Source organism: Antechinus flavipes, chromosome 1 (genome assembly GCF_016432865.1).
Source record: "Antechinus flavipes isolate AdamAnt ecotype Samford, QLD, Australia chromosome 1, AdamAnt_v2, whole genome shotgun sequence".
In the NCBI taxonomy this organism is placed as follows: Eukaryota; Metazoa; Chordata; class Mammalia; order Dasyuromorphia; family Dasyuridae; genus Antechinus; species Antechinus flavipes.
In genome coordinates this window covers 259766098-259781403 of record NC_067398.1, presented here as the reverse complement: position 1 = coordinate 259781403, position 15306 = coordinate 259766098, and the positions used below count along the sequence as shown (strand labels likewise).

General features: G+C 37.4%; 1 protein-coding gene across 1 annotated transcript in view; it reads right to left on the bottom strand.

Annotated features, from left to right (window-relative positions):
* Nucleotides 1–15306, bottom strand: part of TMEM130 (transmembrane protein 130) — a 64947-nt gene that overhangs the window by 26793 nt on the left and 22848 nt on the right. The window contains exon 2 of the mRNA XM_052000694.1: nt 53–137. Within this exon, the coding sequence (XP_051856654.1) occupies nt 53–137 (85 nt within the window). The remainder of the gene's footprint in view (nt 1–52; nt 138–15306) is intronic.

The window sequence follows — 15306 nt, the reverse complement described above, 5'->3', positions numbered from 1 at the left end:
CAAAGATCTTATTAAAAATCTATTAGAAAACAGTAGCATTCTTATTTCTTACCTCCCAGTGACATGCAGAGAGAAGGTCACACTTTGCATCACTTGTGTCTCATTCAATCCAAAAATTTGGATACTTCTAATAGCATCTGAAACATAAAATTTAACAATTTATCACAAACAAGTAGGTTATATTAGCCACAGTTGACCATGTTGTAAGGTGAACTGAAAAAACAAAAATCTTAATCTGATCCATTAGGATTGACCTGAGGGGCAAGGCAGCTGGAAAAAGAGATTTATAATCTGAAATTGTACTGACCTACAGTGACCCTAAAAGTTTCCTAGTTTGCATAGACTATTCAGAGATAGGATAAAATAGAATGAAAGGCTTAATCAGTGTTGGATAAATTGTAAAAAGATAATCACACTAATGAATTGCTGATGGAGTTGTGAACTGGTATTACTATATTCTGAAAACTAATTTGAAATTCTTAAAGTAACTAAACTATGCATATGTTTTGACTCAATGATACTATTACTAAGAATATAATCCCAGGAAAGTCAAAACTATATTAATAATAATAAATGTGATATTATACAATAACATTGTAATATAATAAAATAGATAAAATTTATATTGTACTTTAAGGTCTGAAAAGCACTTTACGAATATCTTATTTTATCTTCCCAACAATCCTGGGAGTTATGTATGTATGTATGTGTGTATGTATTATTATTATCCCCATTTTACAAATAAGGAAACTGATAAAGAAGCTGGATTTGTGGAATTTTGCACATCAAAGCTACGCTTTGTTTATAACAACCTTTGTTTTTTCATTCCATTACTGCATTGGTTCTTGTAACAAGTATACTGGTTTTTATTTCTGATTTGTTTTATTTCTGCTTGGTTTCATCGTCTAGTTTTCCTAACTAAGTGCAATGTAGTTAAACTATCCAGCCCTACAAGTGAGTAATTGCTTCTAGCAGCAATCCTTCCTCTAGATGCTATTTCTGTGTTCTTTGTTTTCAGAAAAGACCAACTACATCACTGGTAATTTATGATGTGTACATGGATTTAATTTAAATGAGGCAGAGATGCTCAAAGACCTCAGGATTCCTTTCTTCCTGAGTCATTGAAGTTGAATAACAGGACAAAAGTCAAGGTGATTGGCAATAGCCCCGGATGCAGGAGATGCCCTTGATGTCTGACCAAGCTCTCAGCCTTTCACAATATCTGCCTCAGTTGTCTTCATGGCTGTTGGAACAAATTGTTCTCATCTGCTCATTCTGCTGAGAAGTTCTTCCCATCTCCCTAACTCACTACCAAATTTCAGTCCTGTTGGTTATCTTCTACCTGCCAAAAAAGTTTCCCAGGATGTGGCTGGGCACATGCTACAGTTTCTTAGAGCCACAACTGAAAGCTGGGTGAAGGTGGACACTAAACGTGGCTGAACAGTCCTGAAAAGGGCCTGACAAATCCTTATACCAAAGGTGCTCGTCCTCCCTGAACTCCCCCTGCACCCTTATTTCTATGTCTCTTTGTAACCAATATAGGAAGTTTCCTCCTTATCTTAGCGGTCAGAGGGAACCACTGGAGTTTAATTAGCAGGGCTATAACATACTCAGACCTGGGCTTTAAGAATTTCATTTTTGAGGACTGCTTGCCATCTGGGGGCGGGGGTGGGTGGAGGGAGGGGAAAAGTCGGAACAGAAGTGAATTTAAGGGATAATGTTGTAAAAAAATTACCCAGGCATAGGTTCTGTCAATAAAAAGTTATAATTATTTTAGAAAAAAATTTTCAATCCTTAGTATAACCTTAAATAAATAATTTATTGCCTAGATAACAATAACAACAAAAAAATTTCATTTTTGCCACTGTGTTGAGGATGGGTTGGAGATGTTTGAGCAGAGAGTCCAATTGGAAGACATCAAGTCTGAGCCAAAGAGCTAAGATCCTGTACTAGGGTGGTGGGTCCATCCACTTGCAACCTACCTTACTTGTCTAAGGTCACACAGTGACTCTCGGAACAGTTGGGGTTTAAACCTAATCTTAATTTCTAGGCCAAGGTTGTTTCCACTAAAAACAAGTTTAATTCAGTGTCTGATCTATACTATGTATTTCTGTGAATGTGCTAGTCCTGTTTCTGCCAATAATTCATTGCACAATATTATCTTTATCAATGTGTGAAAATCCCTACTTGACAAAAAGGACAAAAAACTCCATTTTTGTTCACTGGTTGATCATATATGCTTATTTTTCTATATACCCAACAACTGACTTGGTCAACTACATTTAGGGATAGGAATGGAAGGTCAATAGATTATCAATTTAGCAAATTTCATCTAATCCAGATGTGTATGGTTAGCAAACTTTACTAATCACAGTGTCCTTGTGGTTGATAAGGGAGGTAACAATCCAGTTATCTTCTCCCCAAACCTCCTCTTCCTTCTCAATTCTTGTGAATTGCCCAGCAACCACAAGGAGAGGGACCAGGGAGATCTGGGCTCTCAGTTGGAGTACCAACCACTGTAGCCCAAACCATTGTCATCATTGTGTTTCTGAAGGCTAATATTTAAATGTCTGTGAGTATTCAACTGTCTGACCCATGATCCTTTGAAGGACTTATGTATCTTCATATCCCTTCACTCACAAATAATCTTCAAAGAGTAGAAGCTAGGGGAGATTGTTGGAAAAGGGATTCTTGCATGGCCTCTCAGGGCCTCTCAGAGCTCTTAAATGATATTTGACACAAAGTTCACCAGGCATTACCTTTCCAAGTGCAGCTTTATATACCTTCAACTCACTTGGTTTGATTAATGCAGATGTCAACTTGCATGAAAATAGCAATGTCAAATATTCATGTAGCTATTTAAGCGTTGCAAAGCACTTTATGTGATTTTTTTTTTCCTGTGGGAAAGGGAGACTGGGTCTTCTCACTCAGATTGAAGATACAGCAGTCATTGTTTTGTCATTTTCATCTGTGCTCAACTCTTAATGACTCCTTTTGGGGTTTTCTTGGCAAAGATACTGGCAAAGGCCATTTCTTTTTCCAACTCAACTTAAGGAAACTGAGGCAAATTGGATTAAATAACTTACCCAGGAGTCCCACAGCTGTTAAATATCTGAAGATAAATTGAACTCAGATCTTTCTAATTAATTTCAGATTCAGTGCTCTAACCACTGTAGCACCTGATTGTCCATTCATGGATTTAATCCCAACATTGATCATCATGGAAGCTTTAACCTCTTATTTTCTGACATGCGCTAGTTTGTCCCTCTTCAAGCAACCCAGTCCCAAGTGGCTCATCAGAAAATTGTAATTTGGAATGTAAAATAAAAGGGCCCCTATTAACTGGTTATTTAACCAGTTAAGCCAGATAATCTAAGTGATTTAAAAAATGGAAATGAAAATGATGAGGTCCGGAATAGTGGGTACGGTGGGCAGAGAGAAACTGAAGCATTGATAAAAATGGTTTCTGAGGCCAGTAGGAAGACTCTGATAATCTCGGTCCCACCCTCTGTGGAGGTAATCCAATCAGAAATCTGAGGTCCTTTTCAGCTCTAAATCTCCTAAAATCTGAAAGCTGTACTGCCTTAGACTTAAGTAGAGCAAGATTTCAGGTACATAGTCTATTTAAGAGTTAGAAAGTCAGAAAAAAAAAATTGTTGTCTTTTTCTTTTTTTCTTTCTCTCTAGCGATCACCTTGGTTAATATTCTCTTTTCATTTCTCTCTCTTTCCAAATCTTTTTCCTTTCCACCTTTCCAAACCACCTTTTCCAAAACCTTCATTTTACAGAAGAATAAAAAAATTCCAGGATTGGTATCAGGACAGAGGCTAAAGTTTAAGATTCTACACTACAAGTTTGGCTATTTTAGTCTTGTTAAAATGTGGCTTTCTAAATTATGGTGATTGATGCCCTGAATCTTCTAACTCAGCATAAGCAAATGAAGAATAAATTGCAAATTTTACTATGAATCCAAGCTTAACTGCTCCAAGGTGGGAAGCATAACAGCTTACTCCAAAAAGTATGCATTCAGAACAAATTGTGTGGACCTATGCCCTCCAATGGTTGAGTGAGAGGGGCAAGGCTAACACAAATAACATATTACATTTCCCACCTTAATGTTTTTGTGAGGTAATCCCCCGAATTTGGAATGCTCTGTTTTCCTCATCTCTGTCTTCTACAGTCTCCAGCTTCCTTCAGAGTTAAGTTCAAATGTTGCTTCCTATTTGAGGAAGTCCTAATTAAGTTAAGATTCCTCAGTTCTTAATGTTCTCTCCAAACTCCTTATAACTTTCATGAATTGATCCTACTTCTTTTCTCTGGAGTGACCCAGAACAAGTTCCTTAGTTTCAAGAATAAATCCAATAAGTGTCATTCTCAATCCCAAGTCGAATTGCATTCTGCATACATATCTAGGAAAACTTATTTTTGGCCAATCAGTCAATAGGTATTTAAGTACCATGTTTCAGACACTGTTAAACTCGGAGGATTTGAAGAAAAGCAAAAGATTTTCCTTGACTGGGAAAGCTCACAATCAACATGCAAACAAAAACATTGACAAAGGATGGTACCCTGTAGGACAAAATGTAGACTCATTTAAACTTATCAATGAATTACATAATCTAGGTAAGAAGGACTTATTAAACAAATACTACTATGGGAATGGATAGGTAGGGGATGTCATAATACAGAGTGCTAATCCTAGAGTTAGAAGATTCAGTTTCCTGATTTCAAATCCAGCCTCAGACACTTATTAGCTATGCCACCCTGGGCAAGATGGTTAACTCTATTTGTTTCAATTTCCTCATCTATAAAATCAAACAGGAGAAGGAATTGGCAAATTATTCTAATATTCTTGCCAAGAAAACCCCAAATGGGATTACAAAGATTTGGGCATGATTAAAACAATTGAACAACAACAACAAATATTTTTTTATAGGATAATAAAATATCTCAGTTTAAAAAAATGACAATTTGGCTTATTTTGTAGACATTAATAGTTTCTAGAAAGGGAAAAGGAAAAAGGAGATTAGAAAGGAGGAAGAGACATTTCAAACTTGCTTATGATTTGGATTTAATAGAGGCACAGTTGTACAGTTGTACAAAGTCATTTTACAGATGAGGAAACTGGGGCAAGCAGACTTAAGTGACTTGCTCAAGATCACACAGGAAGTGTCTAAGACTGGATTTGAATTCAAGTTTACCAAATTACAGATCCTGCATTCTATCCACTGTACCACCTATCAGACTTTAAAGTTATCTTTACACAAACTTTGAAATAGTTGTTCTCCCCCCCCCCCCATAGGGAATCTCCATTTTATTAGTAAGTTCATTTCAAATCATTGTAAGAACGTGACTTTCCCCATGTGAACCTAATCTCCATCCGAACCATGTGAACCCAATCTCCATGTGAACCTAATTCCCATGTAAACCATGAGAACCCAATTGAGGTAGGAAGTGACTCCCGCTGTGAGGACTTGACTGCTCTCTCACCCCAAGAGCATCCTTGACCCATAAGAACATATATTTCAACTCTTTCCTTTTTAATCTATAAGACAGGCATGTACCACCTGTCTTTTAGCTCCAATAATATGATTCCAGGAACTCGCCACTCCTTGGAACTGGCCCCCTTATCAATGCAATATTTGATTATACACCTGGAGCCCTAGTTGGTACGTCCTTGTCTTAGATGAGGTCTTCATTTGGCCCAAAGCCTTCTTTGTTTGGACTCCTATAAAGAGTGGGCAAAGCATTCTCCACTTTGAAGCCTCACCTATGGAGATGACGATCTGCCTAGGACTTTCCCGATCAAGACTCACAGGCTGAAATACCGGGGCCTCCCAGCCGTAAATTAGAGTTGAAGTTCCCTCAATCGGTGATATGATGTAATGTATTCTCTTTTTCTGCTATTCTAATCATAATTCTTATTATTCTTTGTCTTTTGTCTGTTATGTGTTATTTGCTGTATTAGTTGTTATTGCAAGCGATCTATTCCGTGCATCGTATAATTAAATTTTACTTTCACTTTAATTGAGTCCGAGAGCATCATTTTGTAGGAGCGAATCTGAACCTTTCCCTAAAATCATAAAACACCCCCCCCCTCAAAAAAAAGTGTCAGCTTGTAGTGGACTTGGAAGAGATTATAGGATAGGAAGTGGAAGTACCAAGTATAGACAGCTTTCTAATGGACTTTAATCGTTGGAGTCAGTTAGTCAATATTTATTAAGTGCCTACTATGTACTAGGCAAAAGAATCCCTGTCCTCAAAGGGACCAACAATCTAATTGAAAGGATCACACAAATATGTATACATACACATACAAATAGCATATGTGTGTACATATGTATGTATATATAATTCTCTGTAGAGATTGATAGTAGAGATAATTTTCTGAGAAGAAAAGAGGTAATATATGATTAAGGGTGTATGTAAAGGTAAAGAGAAGAGACCTCTTCATTTGAGACTTTGATTTGTCTGGTGCTGTATTATTATGTATGTGAATTCAATACGGCTTTCTTATAACTGGTATTAGACTAGAATAGTAGCCTATCTGTATGCCATTTCAATAGCTAGTCAATTCATTTACTATCTTTCCCCTTAATCTAGCTGTCCTCCAGATAACTATTTCTCTCTGTGATACCATCATTCTATCACCCACCCAGTCTCAAAACTTTAAAGTCATTTGTGTTTCTTCCCATCTATTCTACCATCCATATCTAATCAGTCACCAAGTTTTTGCAAATTCTACATATCTTTGACATATTTCCTCTTCTTTTCATTTCTCTTCTATTATTTCCATCTTTATTTCTTTCTCTCTCAGTTGGTATACCTACTCTTATTCATGCTGAAGGAAATCCCTTTTAGGGGAATGGAGTTATGAGTAGTGACTAATAATAATGATTATTACTACTAATGATTATTATTATAAATAATTATTCTTATAAAATCCCTTGAGATAGGTGCTATTATTATCCTCACATGCTTTCTAAATTCCAAGTACATGGAGAGGGTAATTGGGGATAAGAATACCTTCTGTTCCAACTTTTCCCCTTCTCCCTACCCCTAGATGGCAGATAGTCCAATACATGTTTATGATATGCATTTGAGAGAAATTTTTTTATACCAGTTATGTCATCACATTAAAAGCCCTTTTATAAAAACTAAATCTGACTGGCATTAATTGATAATCATGGGAGAAACTGCACTAGTTGGGGCTCATGAACCATAACATTAGAAAATACTTGCATATCCTCCTAGAGTTAATACCAGAGTCCTGAGGAAACAGTAGCTGAATTCTTGGGACTCTATGTGTTAGTGTGAATGGACTGGGAAAATAACTATAAGAATATATGGCATGTGGACCACTATCTGTTCCCTAAAATCTATATATAGTCACATTTATATGAGTTGACATCAACTTCTCTTTTATTCCTGAAACATATGCCCTCTTCACTTCTGCCTAACCCTAAATCCTTGTTTTCCTCCTATAGAAGCACATCTTCATCGATTCCTTTAGTTGTGTTATTTCGTTCCCACATTTTGCTACAGCACTTTCCTTTCTTTGTTCAGCCCCTCCCCTAATTTACCCTGCTATAGTAAAGATCTATAAACCTGTTGTATTTTGTCTCTCAGATTAGACATTAAGCTTTTTATAGCTCTTTTTAAAAAGAGCTTTCACAGGTACTTACAAATTTTCCAAGAGGTGTGTCTTCCAGGTTTGTTTATTTTTTACTATTAAGAAAAGATCAGTCTGTCTTTCTTTAGAACTGGGGCAGGGAACCTTTTTTCCTGCTAAGGACCATTTAGATATTTAGGACATTTTTAGGGGCCATACAAAATTGTCAACTTATAGAATTTAAGCTGTGGGACGTTGTTCTATCTAGTTTTCAATTCATCTGATTTCCAGCCAGAGGTTCTCCCCATCCCTGTTTTAGAGTCTCAGCTATTGATGTAAACCCTAAATTAGCTTACTCCCAGAAATTGCTAAAACTGAACTCATCCTATTTTTATCTCAAAGATGAGAGATCTCCATGTTGAGTGATCCAAACTCTTAATCAGCTCATTCTCTCTGAAACTGCCTTGATTAGCATATCTTCAGACAATTCTGAGACTTCATCTGCCAAGTGTCCTTCTAGATCCCGCCCTGGCTCTGTCTTGCTTCCTCCCCTTACTCTCCAGATCCTGCCTCCACTCCCCTGAGACTTTACAAATTGTGATCCCCCAAATTAAGGTGCTCATTTGTTTATGGCTGTGTTGTATTTGCTTGACCCCTGTGAAGCTATTTCACATAATCAATAGCAAAATTTTGTAACCAGTGAAGGATGCCTATGACGTGATTTTTGTGTATGTGTGTCAATTGAACTATCATGTTCTCCCAAATTATTTCATCACTCCTGGTACCTTTTTTTGCTACTTTATAATGATGTCAAAACATGTATGGCATTTATCACAGAAGCGGAACAAAGGAAATGCAGGTCACCCCAATATTCTCTCTTTTTTGGTCCTATTTTTCAACTTCAGCAGGGTATCCCAGAAAACCCAGATATTTTGGGATACACTCGTGATCAAATAGCACTGGATAGCTTTTTGACAGGAACTAAAGTTGGGGGATGCAAGGACAAAGTCCTTTTCTAAGAACTTTGCATATGATTTATGTGCCTCACTTCTTTCTAAGACCAGTGGTTACAGCCGCTGAGGATAGGATACTTTGCTTTTAGGGGTGCTTGCGCTCCTCAATATAAGAAAAAGACTGATTACATTTAAAACGTGCCCTTTTTCTCTTTCCTGTGTCCCTCCATCTAGAATTTAAAACATGCGCTTTTCTTTTTATGCTATCTCTCTGTGTTCCTGAGTTTATCCGTTTTCTTTCTCTGGGTCGGCTTTCTGTTTGTGCTTTGTACTAACCTACATTTTCTTGGAAAGTTACAGTAAAAAATACTTGCCCTCCAGCCTTCTGCAAAAGAGGCTTGTGGGATGTGTCTTGGCCAATTCAAACTCCACCGGCTTGATCATTTCAAGCCTAAATTTTATACGGCTTGCACTCTGGTACTCCAACATTTTTGATGGAAATCCCCAGCATTTCTGGTGCCTCTTCGATGTGAACGTAGGCTCCCTCGGTTCCCACCCTGATTTTGGACTGTAATAATGAAAATCTCCGTTTGGGGGGCTCCTGCACACTGACCCACAACTACTCTAGACTGGGACTCCCTGCTTAACCCTTCCTCTCTACGGGACTCTATATGTGTAAAGGGTGTGTAAAGATCAGAGTGCTGCTACCAGGAGCCACCCAGAAAAATCAGCCAACCTGTTTTCCTCAACTCCCAGGCACTGCATTTTTTGAAACAAAAAATCTGGCACATTAACATCTTTTCTGATTCACAAAAGGAGAAAGAATTTCTCCCTAAAAGGTAACTTTAAATTGATATGCATTTAATTTGGAAATCTGACTCTAAATTATATGAGGCTCCTTAACTTTGAAATCACTATGCTAAAATTGTGAACTCCACTGATTTTTTTTAATGGGAATAAGACTTTAGAAATATGTGTGCATTAATTTATGGATAATTTGTAATGTTGAAATATTATTATTAGAAATTATAAATCTGTATTTTATTTGACTTTAAGCCAAAATCTGGTTTTTAAGTAAAGTTCTCTGTGGTAAATTACTCAACCTAACAAGACCACAAGTTTGTATCTCTTTTATTTAAATGTAATTTATTTAAGCTGTTATGTTTCTTTCTTTCTTTTCTTTTTCTTTTTTGCTGAGGCAGTTGGGGTTAAGTGACTCGCCCAGGGTCACACAGCCAGGAAGTGTTAAGCTGCCCCAGCTGGTATGTTTTTTCTAAATAATTTATAAAATTGTATGAGCTATGTGCTAGAATTTTGTAAGCTCTGATAAACACAAGCTCTATAATAGGAAGTTTTGTGAAATTATACCCAACATTATTTAGCTATCAACCTATGTTCTGAATTTGAAGTACTGTTTTTTGTTTGCTCCCTAAAACAAAGAAATGTATTTAAAGGGACAGAAAGGAAAATGCAAACCCTCCTGAAAGCTACAGTTAAGACAATTTGGATATCTGCTATGGGCCAGAACTCTTGTACTTAAAACAAAGATCTTTACAAGGTGCTAACTCAAGGGAATTAATCAGATAATGATTATCTAGTTTAGCATGGTGCTTAATAGTCTCTAATTCAGTACATGTATTTAGAACTTAATATAGTTCTACAAGCTTCACACCTATGATGATGCAATTATAATAGAGTATAATATAGCCAGCAAGGACTCAGAGACAGATTTATTCCATTTCCCACTTTTGTGGTGGCTGGAGGCTGAAGCACAAGCCCTGGGATTCAGAGAGAGATTCATTCCATCTTCTTCAGCCTCGTGGTGGCTGCCCAGTCCTCCTGCACTTCCCCTACCACCTGGGCCCCAGGCAAGGAAACTAGATTGTGAAGGACATAATAAAGGATTTGGACTTTAACACCTGGCTATTCTTGTGGTGATTACTACTGAAATGAAGGCTGCTCCAGAGACCTCAAGAAAACCACCAAGAACATTACAAATATCATTTCTGAAAATTCTTGATAGGATTTTAGGGAGTTACCTGAAATTGATGACTGAAAACAATACTAGTTATTTATATAATTTCTTGGTTTTATTTTAAAATCAGTTCACCTTGGGATCTGAGGACATAATCCATGCTTCCCCCTTACTGGCTTTGGATGAGTCACTGTCTTCATTAGATTTTTGTTGTTGTTGTTGTTCAGGTATCAAAAACTCTGGGACTCTGGATGGCATTCTTTCAGGTAGCTAGTACTCTTACACTTAAGTTTTTCATAACAGCTACTTCTGGGGCAGTCACTTAACCTCTGCCTCAATTTTCTTTTTTCTTTCTTTCTTTCTTTTTTCTTTCTTTTTTTTTTTTTTTTTTTACGAGGCAATTGGGATTAAGTGACTTGCCCAGGGTCACACAGCTGGGAAGTGTTAAGTGTCTGAGACCAGATTTGAACCCAGGTCCTTCTGACTTCAGGGCCAGTGCTCTATCCACTGTACCATCTAGCTGCCCCTGCCTCAGTTTTCTTAACTGTAAAATAGGGATGATAATAGCATCTAGCTTCCAAAGTTATTTAGGAGCAAGACTTCTTAAACTTTTTCCACTCACAACTCCTTTTTGCCCAAGAAATTTTTACTCAAACGCAAGTATATAAAACAGTTATACAAATCAAACATTTATTGATACTAAATAATTTCATGACTCCCCACATTCAGTTACGAGACCCTATATAGGTTTCTGTTTTAGAGTTTTGTTTTAGAGGATCAAATTAGATAATATGTATAAAACACCTAGCACAATGCCTGGCACATAGTAGGTGCTTAATACTTGTTCCCTACTTTCTAATCACTGGACTTGGGTCTCTCTGTGGGAGACTTTCTATTAGTTTATGGTGTTTATTCTATATACCTATATCTGGTAATAATGTACCTAAGGTATTCTTTCAACAAACTACCAGGACTTTAGGGCTCAAGATCCCCCAGAAACTTGAAGCAAAGCTCTGTAGCTGATAGTTCAGAGGGACCATGCTTGGCAGTAGCTGTTAGAGGTCTGACAGAGATAGCAGATTTAAGAGCACAGCAGGTGGAGGATGTAATATATCCAGTAGTCTAGTGTCTAATAGGGACAGCAAATCCAGAAAAGTCAATGAGACTGGAGGAGAAAAGGAACAGTTTGACAGTATGACAAGAAGATATTTGCAAGCCTGCAGAATTACACGTGTAAGCTGAGCATCAAGGATATATCCTACTTAATTACATGTGTTCCCCTCTCCTCCCATAGATGGAATAGATGTAGTTGTGAAAGATGTTCTAGGTTTAAGGGAGAAATATTGTTTTGCTACTTATTGTTCCATTTCATTAAATATTTTTTGCTTTGAGCTAATTTATTCTTGTAGCTAATTTTTAATAAAAGTAAATACATCAAAGGGGAAAGATGAGTTAGGGTTTTGAGTGTGGAACCACAGAGAATCTGGATCAGCTTTGTCTTAGGGATTTGATCTGTGATCTGTACATACAGACGGGCTGAAGACAAGTTTAAAAGGCTTTAAGTGCAAAAAGGGGGAGTTAACATTATTACACTTCCCAAATCTCTCCAGAGGACATTGATACATTAAGCGCATAAAGTTATTTCTGAAGTATTCCTTAACTATATCCTCAAGGACTACAAGATTTATTTGTTCTTGCAGATAGATTACAAAGATCTACCATTTTACAAACATATTTTGTATATTAGCCAGGTGAATATCCTCCATTTGATTCAACAAGCAGATGTTAATCACAGCCTATGTGCCAGGTATTGTACCAGGCCCTTAGGAGAGATAAAGACAAAAATGAAATGGTCTTTGTTCTTAAGGACTTTATATGCTATAGGGCAAAAAACAAAAACATACACACATAAACATATAAGGAAAGATAGCATATATTTGTTTTAATATAAATATAATTAAATATAACATGATTATATATAAAATACCCAACTAATTTAAATATGCATATTTATTTGGTATATGTATTGCCTTGGGGATAAGAAAGAAGACTAACAATATTGAGGAGTGGTCAGGAAAAGCCTTTTATAGGAGGTGATACTTCTACTAAGCTTTGAAAGGAGCTAGAGATTTCAAAAGATGAAAAGGGATAGCCTTCCAGGCATGGGATAAATCCTAGCAAGGGCATACTGGTGAGAGCCAATATGGTACACAAGGAACAAGTAGGACAATTCAGCTTATATATATAGGGGAAAATAATATGAAATCTATATATACAGATAGGTTGGAGACAAATTGTAAAAGACTTTCAGTACAAAAAAAAAAAAAAAAAAGGAGTTTTATTTGATCCTAGACCTAGAGGTAATGAGCTTAGCTTCTTGGGCAGGAATAGGACTGAGGCACAGATTGCAGTTTAGGAATATCAACTTGGAAGTTATGTGGAGAATGATTAGAGAAGGGAGAAGCTAGAGAAGAGCCTAATTATTGCTATATCCAAATGACATAATAAAGATGGTTGTGATATAACACTGTATACCAGAAACCTAACCAAGATAAGCAGAGCCATGGGCTAAATTAAAGTTTAGTTCAGCTTCTTTATATTATATTTATACCTGGCTGTCTGTGTCTTGTTTCTCCACTCAAGTTTGGTGTGATAGAACTCTGCAAAAGAAATCAAAAGAAGAGTTCTAAACACAGCTTTGTGGCATTTTAAGTGATACCATTTAGCTTTAGCTAGCTCCCTTCTTGTGGCTTTATGGATTTTCTTGGATAAGATAAGAACTGGCTAGTCCTTGGGAAAAGGTGGAACAAACAGGGATAGAATTCAGATGTTAACAAAAAGGAAGTTGGAGTTGTAGCATGTAACTGATGTGATGACCAGCTGTTTAAAGGACTGAGTGACTTAGAAATAAGAAAGCATGTGGGAAAATCTTTAACCACCGTGACAGATTTCTCAGCTGGGAGGAGGTCCAGCAAGAGTGAGATAGCCTGGAGTTAGTGAGAAGGGCAATGTGGCAATTGCCTTCCATAATTGGGTTGGCAAGCATGGTAACTTCACTCTTAGGGCTAGCTGGGTCATCCGTCCACAGTGGTCTGAGAAACCAGAAAGCAGATAGTACATAATTTGTCCTGCTATCTAAAGCAAAATTCAAATAAAAAAAAAATATTGTATTACTGTAGCCTAAGAAAGATGGTCATTTTAGGTTAGAGTAAGTGATTGCCAAAGTATGCAATGTGAAGAACAATAAAAATTCCCCAAATTTCTTTTTTAGACAACTTGCCACAGTCACTGTAATTCCCACTGTGTCAAATTCCTCTTAGAAGATCGCTGGAGCTGGGGACCCAAGCAGCTTATGTTGGGGAGACATCCAGGAGGCCTGAAATCATCATGATCTTTGATATTTGGTGGTTGCACAGGTAAACAAGGAAACCAAAATAAGGTTGGAGTCCTTCTGGCATGTCTGAAATCAATATGTTTTCTGGTCCCTATTAAGAGCAGTTCAGGACTTCAGCGGAGGACAAGCCAACTTCTAGTGGAAGAATACAAGACAGAACTAAGTACCTGGGTTAGGTCACCAGAAGTCAGAAGTAGAAGATAGGGTGGTAGAAGGTGGGCCTAACATCTTGTCCCAGGAGAGAAATCAGAATCAATTCAAAATGACAGCAGCATGCAGATTGCAGAGTGGATAGGATCAGGCAGGGCCTGCCCACTCTATCTAAGAGTGTGGGAGGGAAGTACCTGGCAGAATAGAATAAAGAAAACTTTAAATGAGAGAGGATTCTGAGAAGATAGCAAAGTCGGTCAGAAAATTCTAAGCTCTCCAAAAGTTCTGCACAAACAAGACAAAATTGTACCTCCATGTGGAATGATAAAAAAACAAGAATTGGAACAGAACTGAAGTCTTCTTGGGCAGGTCAGAAGAAAGATATCAGAATGGTGAAATGTAAACACCTCCAGGCTAGTTCCACTGAAACCATCTGGGAGCCCTGGGGTTAGCTGGATTGTGAGGGAGCCTCCATACCATCATAGGAATTTTTACATCCCAGACTGTTTGGGGAATCAGGCAACTGAGTTGGATAAGATTAAAGGAATCTTTGCTAATAAGGAATGCCAGGACCAGCTGTGCTGCCAAAATGTGGTCCTGGCCAAGAAGGAGCCAGCACAGACTGTTCAAGTGAATGCAGAAGCAATGGCTGTAGGAGCTTAAAGAAAGATGGAGTTCTCAGTTTGGAGTTCCAGACCAGAGGGGAGAAGTGAAAGAGAACCTGGAGCCAGAGGCATCATAGCCCTTATCTTAGTGTTAGAAGCGATTACAAGAATCTCCTACAAAAAGAACAGGCAAAGACCAAAGAACCCAACTATAGGAATGGGAAGATTGGGATTCATCTTCAGAGGAGGATATTGAAATAGACAAAGCCTCTCCTAACATCACATGTTCACCTGCCCAGAAAGAATTCATACAAGAACTCAAAAAAGACTTGAAAAGTCATCATCTGAAAGATCCTACAAAGAAAACCTACAGGACCATCATAACTAAATTCCAAAAACCACAGCTCAAGGAGAAAATATTACAAACGACAAGAAAAAAATTCAAATATGATGAAGCCAAGGGGCTACATTAAAAGACTTCAAGTCTTGGAATGCTATATCAAAGACCAAAAGAACTAGAATCGTGGCTGAAAATATAATACCCAGCAAAGTTAAGCATAATCCTGAATAATAATAATAAAAAAGGACATTCCATGAATTGTCAGACTTTCAGAATTT